At 38.0% G+C, this 14412-nt stretch overlaps 1 protein-coding gene across 1 annotated transcript in view; it reads left to right on the top strand.

Annotated features, from left to right (window-relative positions):
* nfatc3a (nuclear factor of activated T cells 3a) overlaps positions 1 to 14412 on the top strand; it is a gene marked incomplete at its 5' end in the record, with an annotated part of 65085 nt that overhangs the window by 35226 nt on the left and 15447 nt on the right. Inside the window, 5 exon segments of the mRNA XM_024295850.2 lie at positions 9276 to 9475; positions 9820 to 9992; positions 10297 to 10437; positions 13376 to 13431; positions 14008 to 14134. Coding sequence (XP_024151618.1) covers positions 9276 to 9475; positions 9820 to 9992; positions 10297 to 10437; positions 13376 to 13431; positions 14008 to 14134 — 697 coding nt within the window.

Here is a 14412-nt window from a genome sequence, read left to right as displayed (position 1 = left end):
AGGTGAAAACTTTGGAAAATATTTCCTTTTTCTAAGATTTCCTAAGCATGGTGACACATCATGATGTTATTGCTGCTGTCTGGACTTGAGGACAGTTTCCTTTTTTGACCACAATGTTGCTCAAGTCAGTGTTCTGGTGTGACGCTAAGTCAGCAGAAAATGAAGAGGATGTCTGACCTGTGGGGAGAGCCCATTTTCATATCCTAGAGATGTAAAAATATATGGTAATTTTTTTAACTGTTTTGAGGAACAAAATTCTAACTTCTTTTAGTATATGTTTTTGTGAGTTAAGCTACAGCCTCTCTGACCTCTGCACTGGACAGTTAACAACAAAATACATTTTAACCCAAGTTTACACCAAAAGAAGCACTAAATAGAATTCCCCAACACACATTAGGAAAATCAAAGCCACTCCATGAATGTAGTTAGTGAGATAAAGATGTAAAATATGCTGGTGAAGTGATGACAGTGTGGAGGAAATACAGCTGACAGAGACTATAGATAATAATTAAGAAAAACACTTTTTTTTAAATATATATATTTCACCAGTGCTTTAAAAACAGCTCTGTGACATTTCACGTTTTAGTAAATTTACTTCCTCAGCTGAATGTTTTCTTAGAAAGTGATTTGATACTTTGAAGGAAGTGTCAAATGAATGTCCCAAAAGACTGTTGGCAGGAATTGCTGGTATAGTTTCATCAGTTTTCTCAAAGTGTGTTTTATTAGGATTTTTTGATTCATTAAAAAAACTTTAACATCAATATAAGTTTGCTCATCTATTTTAGAGAAGCTATTTTTTCCTGTCTTTTATTAATACATTTTAATACACATTTGGTGAAATGCCAAAATTAATTAAAATATGTTGGATTTTAGGCCCTAGAATACTGAAGGGTTTACCAGAATTCAACAAGAAAAAAAAAAGATCTCTAAAAGTGAGACATTTTGGTGTCTCTTAGTTTCAGTTTTGTGTTGTGCTATCTCTAGCACTGTGCCTAACAATGAGGGAGGGGCCCAACATGAAAAAGTGGGGGGAAAATGAAATTTTGATGTATTTTTCACCCCAGTTTCTCCATCATTGGTTCACCTACAACACAGATTTTTAAAGTTAGCTGGATGTATAAATGTGACGTTGTGGCAAATGGGACACCACTTTGGTCTGAATAAACTTGTAGAACTAAAGGAGATTGATCAGTTGTAACACAAAAAAACATGCAGTAAAAGTTAAATATGGTAATTAAATTTGATAAAAACCTATTTTACTACACTGGTTGAACTCTATTTCGAATGCAACACTTGCACACACTTTTTGTCATTACAAAAAGAAGAGTCATTTTAATTGTAATATTATTTCATATTATGTCACGATTTCTACATTTGTGACCGACTGTTTTAACAATTTCTCTGGGGCTAGCTGCAAATATAATCAGTCCACCTGTTGCTAGGAGACGTATATAAATCCAAAGCCTCTCTGGCTAAAGGCTGAGGTATCCTTTGGCACATTAACCAGCTTATTGGAGTGCTGCTGAAGCCACACAATTATAAAGAGCCCCTCTGGCATTGGCATTTTGGATTCAGATGCAAAGACAGACATAACAAAGACATTTTTAGACTAGATGAACATACGGTCATAGGGAGGGAGAAGACTAGCGAATGAGAATGAATCCACACAATAAAGCAAATCTATTCAGTTTTACTTCAAAAATGTACATATGCAGTTTAAAAGAGTTTTAAAAGTTAATAAAGCTTGTGATAAGCTAATATTGGCTGCAACTCTTCAGCACAGCTGCATATTTCAGTCAGTTTAGATGCATTGAATGATTTTGATCCCCAAGCTGGAATGCATGTTCATGACCCCATTACTGTTTGATTCAGCCTCAGTCACTCAATCTCACATTTTCAATAGCCAACTAGCCCCTTTTTTCTTTTTTTTCCTCTTTCCTTCTGTTTAATTTTTCTTTTTGCGTGCTCTTTCTCTTCCTCCAGCCATCCCTGTCACAACCTGACAGTTCTCACACTCACCAACACTGTTCTACAATCAGGAGGCAGTGATAATGGTGCAGAGTCATAAAGTTTACTCAGTTTGAACTGGTCTGAGCTCGTGTTGCCTTGCCCAGAGGCTGTATTTGATATAAGCACGTTGGGCTCTCATGTGTTTTAATTGGGCTTGGGGCATGTTTCGGAAACGGCTCCTGAAAACAAGCGAAGAACAGAGCGAGTCGAATGAAGGAAAGAGGAAAGGGTGAAGACCACAGAAAAGGCATAGATGGAACTGAGTGGGGATCAGCCTAGCAAGGCCATATACAGCCCTCATGCTGTATACAGTAAACGCTTCTAAGTGTGTGCGAGTGGGTTTGTGCATGCGCATGTATTGACCTTGTTTAAACAAACAGTCAACCAGCCCCCTGGCTCTTGTTGCCCTCCCCAGTGTGCTCGGCAAACAGCGAGCTTGTGTTAGTGTTCTCTGTGTGTTCATGGATCCCATGGTGTCACAGTGCAACACCAGGGAAACCACTGCTGTAAAGGAAAAGGCACCTCGCGCGACCTTGGCCACCATATTTTCTCTTTTTTACATTTGTTGATGAATGCAGGTTGTACATGGGAATCGCACACACGCTAGACTGACTGTTTTATCCACACACAGACACTCTCACACATCGCAGACCTTTCCATTGACCACAGTTTACACCAGCATTTGTGCACTTAAATCCTTATATTCTGATGCTCACCCTGTCCGACACGAGCTTTAGAACTGTAGTTTACACCAGTGTGGCGCTTACTTATCCACACACACACATGCACACTCCTGCATACACACAGGGAGTCTCGCCATGGCAACAGCTGAGCAATACAGAGAAACAACTTTAGCATAGTCAGGCGCTTGCTGTGAGAAAGTGTCAAGTTACGGCACAGAGCTGGAGCTGAGGTAGGTGAGAGGGTAGTACAGGGATAGTGAGGAGAGAGTGACAAATGGAACACAAAAAGAAATGGCAGCGAGGATGATGGTGGCAGTGAGGCAAGAGAAACATAAAAAAAAATGAAAATGTTAAACGACAGATTAAAGGCCACACTCCAAAGACCTTGCTTTGCTTTATGAAAGCGGCGGGGCAGCTACTCTGAATTTATATATATATAGCATTATTTTCTGGAGTACTGGTCGCTTGGGGTATAAGTTTGAGGAGCCAAAAAAAGTAAAATTAAGAAAAATGAAATATAAAAACATAGAAGGTGCTCCGAAGATAAGTTGAACATTTTCGAGAACAAGTCCACCAAGCTCGGCGTAATGCTGCATTCCCACTGAACGCGATTCACGTATTAAATTCACGTTAGCTGGTTCTTTTGATGCATGTCAAATACAATGCTCAATGCTTGTCCACAAATGTGTTCATAAACTAGACACTTCAGACGCGTATGGGAGAGGCTACATTCAAGTTTTTAGCCTCATCGCTACATAGAAGCTTAGATTGTATAGTTCGGTCGAATCCAAATTCTTCCCCTACCCCTATGGCTTCTCCCCACCTCTGCTTTAACCCTCAAAACGGAGAGGTGTGGAAAAGTACTGTGTTCAAATGTGGTCGCACTCCCACTCGATGATGTCATCAAAAGTCGCTAGTCAGCTACGTTAAGTGCAGAGCTGCTAGTGTTCAGAAATATCTACCATCATTGGTTTTATAACTTTAAAAAGTCATGCTAAAACAAAAAGTCATTTTTTACATTTAAATGTAAACTTCTGTGCTTCATAGCACACACACGTGAAGAAAAGCACTCCTCTTCCTCGGCACGCCCGTGATGCGGAACATCCTCACGGCAGAGGACTCTATATCCCTCTGCTGCGAGGTTTAACCCTTAAAAAAACAATTTCGGACACCACTACCTCTCCAAATGCCCTCATTTGGCCCTATTTGGCCTTCATGCACAATGACAAGTTTGGAAGACATGAATGACGTAGAGAAATTGGTTAGCACATTTCCATGTCTGGATTTATGAGATCATTCAATCTTTGTTTTTATGGCGATCTTTACTTTCTACTGCAGGAGCTGTGTTCGAATGATGGCGCCTTTATCAGCATTCCGTGTCTTTCTAGCCCAGTTCGATGACTTGCTGTAAACGCATTAGTTTGAGGAAAGAAAAACTAAAAACAATAATAATGTGTTGATGCAAAAAAGAAAAATATAAAGTTCAGGAAGAGAACGATCAGATTCTAATCCATGTTTGTTTTGGATGTTGCTTCTTCTTCTGTGTCTCTGTTAGTAGCACACACACCTACAGTACCCTTTAGCGGTTGTTAGTGGGAAATAACCACTAAAGGGCAACTGATTGTTAGCAGGAAAAAAGCAGACATATAAGCTAATATTTATTTTTTTAAATCACACATAAGTTGCTGCTTGGTCCAAGTCTCACCCTTGGCCCATATTAAATATACTGTACTGTTGTTGTTATGGTCTGTTTATGCATGTATGCCAGGTTGAAAGGTCCTTTTCTCCCTCACCACACTAGCATTATAACTGGCTCAGTGGAACAGATGAAGACCAAAAATAAGTGGGACTTTATTTAGCGGAAGCTGAGTATGTAACAGTATACAGCGGTCTTATTTTAAGGGAAAGGCTTTATCCTAAAGTGGATCAGATGCTGAAAGTCAGAAGTTAGTTATGTGCCTCAGCAAACATAAGGCTGAGTCATGTGACCGTTTTAATGTCCCTGTGGTTTAATAAAGAACTGTATTTTATTAGGCCTGACTTACCGTTGCCTTTTGGCTCAGATCTTTCTGTGCAGGCATAAATGGGAAGAGTTAAAAGTGCAATGACCACCATGCTGAGGCATTTCACACCCAACCTTAGATTTTGGAGGCGGCGGAGAGAGATGACTGAGGAATGTGGAACAAGTCAAGAGTGTGTTCATGCAGAGCAGCTCTGTGTGTTTGTTGACATCCCTCACTGTCTGCATATGGTGTTTTTATTCATTTTCTGAGGCAAAAGTCAAAATTGAAAGTGCAATTACTTTTAGAAATGTATTTTCAGACTCTTTGACCAATATTTTTTTCTTAACTTTTTTGTTTTGTTTGTATCATTTGGCACACTTCTTTATTTCTTTATTACAGTTTGCAGTCAGGCAAAAAATCATTTTAAGATGTACAATAAAAATGGATTAAGCTTTACACCAAGGTTTTTTGCCAACTGCTCCTTCTTGGTAATAAATCACTTTCTAAGAAAACACTCAGCAGAGGAAGTAAACTTGTGTTTTATTTGTATTGGGTTTGATACTTGTGTGTTTGACTATTATTGTTCTAGTTTTCTAAATTAAGCTGAACTGAACAAAGGAGTCAAATGAAAGCTCTACTCTTCTTAGCTGCATTGGTGGCATGTGTTTGTTAGTGTTGCTATCACTGTTGAACTGCGCTCTCTCTTTCTGTCTCTGTAATCAGGTTTACTTGGTTGATCATTTGACTTGGAAAGAACTTCAAGCTTGCTGCGTATTTTTGTCAACACTTTAGCTGGGGCTTCATGCAAATCCCTCCTATATGTGTTATAACATTAAGGAGATTGGAGACAAACTCTATAAAAAGATTTAGAAAAAAAAGTTTTAAAAGTAGAAATGCTTTTTTGATACTTTCTTTACCAACTGGTGGCATTTCTAAGAATGTGTGAGCAAAAACTATTATAATTTCAACATATATGTTTTACTTAAAAGATTGGACTTTGTCTACTTTAGCATTTTCACTTGTCTTTATTCTTTTCTTTCATCTGTTTGTCCCATTTCTTAAACACGTTATTTGTTTCTGTCTGGAACACACATGGTGCCGGTAATAAACACGACTGCACTCATGCTGTACGTGTCGTGGAGCGCATAATGACACATGCATATGAGCAAACACTTTTTGCATGCCAACTTCCACAATGTGCAGAAATGATCAAGGAAAGAAGAAGGAAAACTGCCTGCAGGGATGTTGGGTTTCTGGGACTTTTTCCTGAGTCCTGAAACAGTTGTCATTTACAGCTTTAAGTTCCCTCAGGCGAGGATGCCTAATGACCTGTTTGGTTGGTACTAGCAACGTTTATGCTCTTATGTGGTTTTTAAGATCCACTGTGGTTTTCAAAGATGGTCCTGTTGTGGCTTATTGGGGGACTGTCATCCTGCTCTTTGGTGCACATAAATTCCTTCCAAGTGCATTTCTTGTACCTCATTTTTTGGTTTTACATTAACTTTAAAGTTTCAATTTGGAAATTTGATATTTTAAAAAAGCAAAAATCCTTTATTTTATTTCAAAAAAGTTAATTATATAGTACTTCTCTAAACTATTTGAATTGTGTTCTTCTATTTGACAGCGTATGCCTTTGGGATTTCATCTTATTCAAATCTAACACCAACAAAAATGACTGATGTGGTTAGTTATGCACTCAAATCAATCCATCACCAAGTCAGAGTAAAACAGATTTATAATATCTAGGAAGGAGTGCCAGCATACCTTCTGGTTGGGAGTTTTTGCTTCCGAAGCCAACTTAAGCCTTAGAGCGATTCCATTCTTAAAGCCCAGGGGTGGAGTGTAACCATCACTTTATTTCCTCAAATCAGCAAATACTTTCCACTCTAGTCATTTAAAAGTTTGGGCATGTTTGTGTTTAATTTTTAAAAACAAAAAAAAAAGAAGTCTATTGTTAAGCTTTCTAAATATCAAATCACAATACATTTGTAGCTATAACTTTTAAACGTACAATTAATTCTACACACATTGTTCAAATTGCTTTATTGTTATTTCCAATAAATTTACAGATTGAGTTCACTGAAGAACCTTCTCTAAACAGTCAAATGCTACAGTAACCAGTTTGGTCCAGACAATTTTACAGGTTTGTTTTTTCATGAGCAGTGATTCTTTTGCAAGTTCACTAGTGAACTTGTACCTACAACTCTAAACGTTTGTGTTCTCTTCAGTTTCTCCGCATCGAAGTTAAGGCTGGGAATCACTGCCAAAATACCAACCCTATTTAATGTTGATTCACAACTTCATAATTTGATTAGATTCACAATTTAATATCGAAATATTTTTATGAGCCATTTTATTTTATTATTATTTTTTTTTATAGTGTTTAACTTTTTTTGACATAACTAGTGATATAAATTAAAGAAGGGAGGAATAAAAGTCATATCCAATCCTTTAGTCAAAAAATCTGAATTTAAACAATCAATATTAAAATAAAGGACTTAATGGGCAAAGTCTCAATAAAAAATATTTAGTGTTTGGTGATATTTTTTAAAATTTATCTACTAAAGTTAGCCTATTTGTTTCAATTTGTTGAATGCATTTTTCATCTACTAGCTTACTAAGGGTGCATTCAAACTGAACACATTTGGTTTGCTTAAAGTCAGAATTTATTTCCACCAATAAAACCCTAATCTGGGACCGGGAACTGCTCTCTGACCCATATTTGAGGTGTTCTCGGCTCGTTTCCAATCAGACTGAGCTCTGGTTTACTCTCGAGTTCCCTCAGTCTAAATAGGGTCTGTGCTCTGACCGGAACAACTGGACCAAAACCGTAGCCGAGTTTTATATGATGTTAATAGAGCAGGAATGAAGCAATCGATGAGTCGCGGTTAAAGATAAAGCGACGACAAGACACAGCAACTCGCTGAAATTTGGTTGAATGAATTCCGCTTCAACTGTCTTGCCTGTATCAAAGTAGCAAGTAAAAAGTGTTTTACCTGATGTTGATACAGATGTTCAAAATCGGTCAGCGAAATAAAAAGTTTAAATAAGTGACGACAAGACACAGCAACTCGCTGAAATTTGGTTGAATGAATTCCGCTTCAACTGTCTTGCCTGTATCAAAGTAGCAAGTAAAAAGTGTTTTACCTGATGTTGATACAGATGTTCAAAATCGCTCAGCGAAATAAAAAGTTTAAATAAGTGAACTACACTAACAAGAATTGTTATTCTTTCTCTTTTTGCTTTGCCCCGCCCTCGTAATTCCTGGCCAATGACTGAAGAGATCTTTAGTCATGTGGTTTTGTTTACAGGCTTTAGTTTGAAACAGAAATGTCCGGTAGACAGCAGTCTGAATACAGACCAAATGCAAGGTTCAGAACTCAATCCTGACCAAATTAAGCGGACTCGGTCCGGACCAACTGACTTTTCCAGACTAAATACACTCTAAAAGTCAGAATGATCTTGGAGGCTTTGTTGTTTTTTTATTTGCTGGGTTTCATTTTGCATTTAGTTTATACTTCCTGTGAACCACCTGTTGTGCACCAAAACTCCATAAAAACATTTCCATTACATTTAAGCTTTTCAATTGGCACAGAATAGTACTTAATAATTAAGAAGTAAACTTTACTGTCCTGTTTACTTTGCTTCTCTCAGGTTTTTCCTGATATAACTCTCAGTAAACATAGCATATTTCAGTGTTTCCACATTCAGCCCAGCCTAATATATCTAATCTTATTTCACCACAGGAGCTTCCTCAAAGGGCCAAGCCAGAATAAACAAACAAAAAAGATCTGAGCTGCCACTATCTACTAATAATAAGTTTTAGTTTGGAACATCATCTAACCAAATCTAAGATACAAAACGTTTTTTTTTCCTCTCCTTTAAACTGTTTTTTTTGTACCAGACACTGTAATGTGATGGAAACCTGCAGAGGAAACAGTCAATAGCCAGCTGTGGTGGGGTTGAGGTTTGGCCGTTATGGGGAATAAACAGCAATGAAAGGCCTTGTTCTTCTCTGCTAGCCTCAACAGGCGGTTCTGCGCCTAAGCTGGAAGTGTGGTTATTGAGAGCAATATGGTGAGGGCGTGTGTATGTGTCGGGGGGGTGCCATCCTGCCGTCACAGAGTCTGCCAAGCACAACATTACAACAGTGCTGGGATTGTATGGGCTGTGTGTTTTCCCCTTCCTTCACGGAGGACAGATTTTGCTCAGTTTGTATTCTTCTTGTCTTTTTCCTGCAAACATCTCTTTTCTGTCATCAAGTAGTATAGGTGGAGACTTGGGTTAAAGCTCTCAGCAAAATACAGCTGGTATTTGGCCTTCACGGCCCACCAGTTTGGCATGTTTTCTGTGTGTTATGGAATGAGTTATTACTGAATGTTTGATGTGTATTTATAGTAAAATATTTATTAGCATATGAACTGATTTGGACATCTTTCTTTCACAGTCATTTGTGACATTTCCAACGCAATAAAACTGACAATAATATTTGCTTGTTTTCACCTCCCATGGTAAAGTCAGGAATTCACATCTGTTTCTCTTCTGTTTTTTTTTCCCTCTTCTGTCTTCTGGGTCTCAGCTCATGGGCTACAGTGAGAAGCCCATCAACCTGCAGATGTTCATTGGAACAGCCGATGACCGCTACTTGAGGCCGCACGCCTTCTACCAGGTGCACCGGATCACTGGGAAAACTGTAGCCACGGCCAGCCAAGAAATTATGGTCTCCAGCACCAAAGTTCTGGAAATCCCTCTCCTCCCTGAAAACAACATGTCAGCCAGGTAGATGTCAGAAGCAGTTTGGGACTCTCATTACTCATGAAAATATTGTAAGATGTGAGGAAGGCAAAGTCTAGGGAAACTGTAGCCACATTTATGAAAATTTACATTACTTAGCAGTTTACTTCTTCAAGTTAATTTCTATAGAAGGATTAAATGTGTTGCTTACATGTATTTTATTTAGATTTTTATGACCTCAAACACTAAAATAAGTTTTTTGGGAGTCCTGATTAAATTTACATTGGAAAATTGTTTTAAATGTACTTGTTTAAGATTTTTTTTTTAATGAACTAATAGAGCTAACACTTCCAGAGCAGAACCAACATTTTCCCCCTTTTTCCCTGCAGCATCGACTGCGCAGGCATACTCAAACTACGGAACTCCGACATCGAGCTGCGTAAGGGAGAAACGGACATCGGAAGAAAGAACACGCGGGTCCGAGTTGTGTTCCGAGTCCACATCCCTCAGCCCAACGGGAAGGTGCTGTCTCTGCAGGCTGCCTCCATTCCTGTGGAGTGCTGTGAGTGTTTCCCTTCTACCTCAAGGCTCAAAGTTGTAAAAATATTCATTCAGAAAGCAACGTAAAGCTTGAAAGGAAAAGCAAATAAGCTGCTGGGAGTCACACAAACTATTTAGCTGTGCCTCTAGGAAAAAAAAAAGCTGACTGGCATTCAGGAATTCGATTTAACTTACTTAAATCCATTCAGTAAAACAAGACTAACCAGTTTTACTTATTTGTTCAAGTCTTTAGTAGAAATGAATTGTATCTGTTGTGATTTCAAATTTTACATGAGGGCCTTTGTTTCTCCCTCTGACTCTTCCAGCCCAGCGTTCAGCACAAGAGTTGCCGCAAGTTGAGAAATTCAACCTGACCAGCTGTCTGGTCAGCGGGGGAGAGGAGATGGTTATCAGCGGCTCCAACTTCTTCCCAGAGTCCAAGGTCATCTTCCTGGAGAAAGGCCCTGGTAAGAATGTGATTGGTAGAATCTGGATCTGTCCTAAAATATGACTACAGAAATGGTGCATAGGGCTTTCATTAGCATATGTATTAATAGCAGTGTGTCAGTTTATTTATTTTGGCCTGATCTTTGCAAATACTTCAGTCATGTGCCATTCTGCCACGCCTTAAACAGATTAGTTAGCTGTTGAGAGATGCTGTCAGCATTTAAATACATGTTTTTCTGCATGGGTTAACACACCACTGTTACCAAATGTGTTGTTTTCTACCTTCATGAGTTTTTCTGGGTGATTTTGTTTCTTTGCAAATTTTTCATTCTTACCTGACAAAAAGTTTTATTTTTGGAATTTAGTTAAGTAACCAAAGTAAGTCAGAAAGGATTTAGTGTTTTATTATTAAAATTAGGCTGCCGTTGAATGTAAAAAAAAAAAAAAATACATATATATATATATATATATATATATATATATATAGCTGTATATTACAGCAAAAATCTCAACTGACTATGGGCTGGTTTCTTGTAATTTTTTATTCATTTATTTATATATTTTTACTTCCTCCTTTCTTTTGCACACCAATCTTTAAGCTCGTGTAACAGCCAGATGGAAATTTTAAAAGGATGACATTTTTTTCAGCCAGTCTCTACCTGCCTCGGGTTCCTTTTTGATTCAAGTTCACACATGGTGGTAAAGTTAAATAGAGTAGTCTTTGTGAGCAACTGTCATTCTGTATGGATAGGAAAAAGGAAAGATTTTCTTGGAGGGATGTGTAAAACTCCTGTGAGCCATCGCTACTGAATCACAGCAGAGAAAAGTTCTTGAACACATCTTGCGCTAAAGTTACTCCTCACAGCATATGAAAACTATAAACTGAAGGTAAAACATAAAACAAAATGATATTGATGTAGAATTCGCAATTTAATAATCTGTCAGTTTTGTGGCATAAAGAAGAATGAAATGGAAGAATGAAATCTGGAGGGCAGTGATGACCATTTTACCATCCCCTTTAAAACTTTAAAAGATAACTCCAAGTTACCTCACATTGTAAAGTCTTGCATTATTAGCGAATACAAAGAAATGTTCCAAATTGCTCTAGTATACACTTTGTAGTAGATCACAGCATCTGCATAAGAGATCTTTTTGCTGTACTAATAAAAAAGGAGAGCAATTATCTTATTTTATCCTTTTATTTTTGAGTCTTTGATGTCAACTTTGCATGTGAATCTGTAAATTATTTGAACTTGGATTGCTGAAATGATAACATAGTGAACATCAATCAATTTTTAAATAATGTTTAAAAAAAAAAAATCTGCTTTGCCTTTTTTATTTACTTATCACATATTCTTTGACATGAGAAAAGCAAAAAAAAAAAATTAGTAGTAAGACAAAGACAAAAGGAAACAAAGGAGTTTGTGGTTTGACTGACTAGATAACTGAATATAAACTTGAGTTCACTTCAGCTGGGGGTTCCCACAGAGAACTTAAACTAGATCCTGTCAAACTCTAAATAAAAAGAGACTCCATAATTGGTATTTCAGTTTAACTTTTACAAGCGGGAATGTTTATACAAAGAGCTCTAGCTAAAAAGCAGCTACAGCGTATCTTGAGGAGTGACTCACACATCAGAGGCATTTAGGTGTTGTGTTACTGTAAATGATTCTCTTCATTACGCATCTTTAAATAGATTTAATTCTTCCTCACCTTCATTCATTGACACATTTTTCTTTCATTCTTTTGGTTGAAAAAAGGGTGTACATTTCTTTCTTCTCAGAGACATCTGGGTGGGTTCGATGATCCAAGTCATTGCTTTTGCGTGGTATGAAGTCCTGTTGGTGCTTGTTGTCTGACAGAGCATGTGGGGCCCTTGCTTCAGGAAAGAGTGCAGCTTGTTGAATGTCAACAAGTTGCACTGCAATAATGCACAGCTGTAAAGACAAGGCAAGGTCATCACTTAGTGGGGTAAAAAAAAACTGTTCTTCTTCACAACAGAGAGGATTTCTTACAACGCAGCACCAGTGGAGTCCTACCAATGTTTGAGATGACACACTTTCTGAATCCTCTCAAGAAACTTTGGGGGTTTTGGCAGAAAGTGGAATTAAACATCACTTAGGTCGACATGTAGGGTATGTCTTTCTGCAGGCGTGTTGCAGTGGCATTTGGGGATGTCTTTAAGGTTTTGTGGAAGACGCCGCGCAGGTGCAGCATCAAGAGTGAACACCAAAGTACAAGCAGCTCAAAGTGTGTTTTCTACAGCTTAAAGGTTACTCAGTAGGTCTGTACTGACTTAAGCACATGCAATACAAGACCTCATCTTGAATGATTATTAAATATAAAACAATACAAATTCATATAGATTACCTCAAATTCTATATATTTTTTTGAAAATTACATTAATTTATTTCACTACGCAAAGTGTTAACCTGCTAACTTAAACAGCAGGACATCTAGACATTTAATTACTTTTTCAAAACTGTTACGATGTTCTCTATTGGGATCCTAAAGTGAATGATTTTCTCCACTACTAATTTTGAAACAGTCCGCTATAGTGTAAAAGATGCACTATGACGCAGCAAAGCGGAAAAATGTAGGATTGCTGATTCTGTTTTCGAAACAGGAACAACTCCTCTTACGTTCACATCCAAAAGCTGCCAAGTATTGCAGGATGTGATCAAATGGTGCAGAACTTTGGTTTGACACATTAGTCACATGCATCTTTTGCAAAGGCCCACGCACAGGAAGAATTGAACAACTTTGTGATGTTTCTGATCAACATGGCACGAATTTCAGATGAATTTCAGTTTGTTTTACTCAAATGTTTCGGTAGTGAGAAGCGCCTTAAATTAAAATATGGCATTACATTTACAGGAAGGGTTTCAACCACAAGCCACATCCAGTGCTAGCTAGGTTTTGCCTAATATTCTTTTTTGTTTTGTTTTTTTCTCCCAGACGGACGCCCCCAGTGGGAAGTTGAGGCCAAAATCATTCGTGAGAAAACTCAAGGCGTAAGTGAGGTTTTTACTTATCCTTGCCTTTCCCTTTTTATTGTAATTTTAACTTAAAGCCCCACTCCAATTATATGTAATTTTTTATTGTAAAAGCGCTCCAAATGGACTTTTTACAATTATGCAGTTTTTAGCTGAAATCAAAATGCCTGTGTTGTTTTTAAGACATATTTTCTGCTGCACCGCAGTTTTTCAGAAATTTTCATTTCTGGTTTGTTGTCGGCACTGTTGGCATGGAAGTTAGCTCTGCTAATTTCTCACATGTCCAAGTTAACATTCACCTAGCAAAACAAACGGTGAGCAATGTCAGAGCTAGCCAGCTGTACAGTTTTGAGACAGATGGCAGCTCAGATGAGGAAAATGAAGACGTACATGGATTTATTTGTCTGCAAGTGGATGGATCAGAATTGTAGAGGAGCAGAGAGACTTTGCTGTGTTGCTGTGTCACAAGAACATGTTAAAACACCAAAAACACAATTTTCACTGGAGTGGCTCTTGTAATTGTTAACGTAAATAAATAGTGCAACATTTTGTGCCAAAAGGAGTGCAGTTTATCATGTGAAATGTATTTTGCAGTCCTGCATCGTGGTGGAGATCCCCCCGTACCACAGCAAGACCGTGAGCTCAGCCGTGCAGGTGCAGTTTTACGTCTGCAATGGAAAACGGAAACGGAGCCAATCGCAACGCTTCACCTACCTGTCAGGTGAGCTGAAGGACAGTCATAATATTTTGACTGAATTTCACACCATTGATGTATACACAAGGGTTTCAAGGGATCAATTTCTGTGTCATTTAATACTCTTCCATTCAGGTATTGTTTTCTGCTGGTTTAAAGATTGCGTGGCACACTTCATAAGGACTTTGCCCGTCTCATTTTTTTTCTTTCCACAAAGAAATCCTTGTTTTGGCTTGGAGGGGGAACCTTCTCCTTATAATAACATTATCACCTGCTAACAGACAGTCAATCTCTTCACATGCATA

The sequence above is a fragment of the Oryzias melastigma genome, linkage group LG3 (genome assembly GCF_002922805.2).
Source record: "Oryzias melastigma strain HK-1 linkage group LG3, ASM292280v2, whole genome shotgun sequence".
Lineage (NCBI taxonomy): Eukaryota > Metazoa > Chordata > Actinopteri > Beloniformes > Adrianichthyidae > Oryzias > Oryzias melastigma.
Note: the sequence above shows the minus strand (reverse complement) of the source record. Positions and strands in the feature narration are given on the sequence as shown.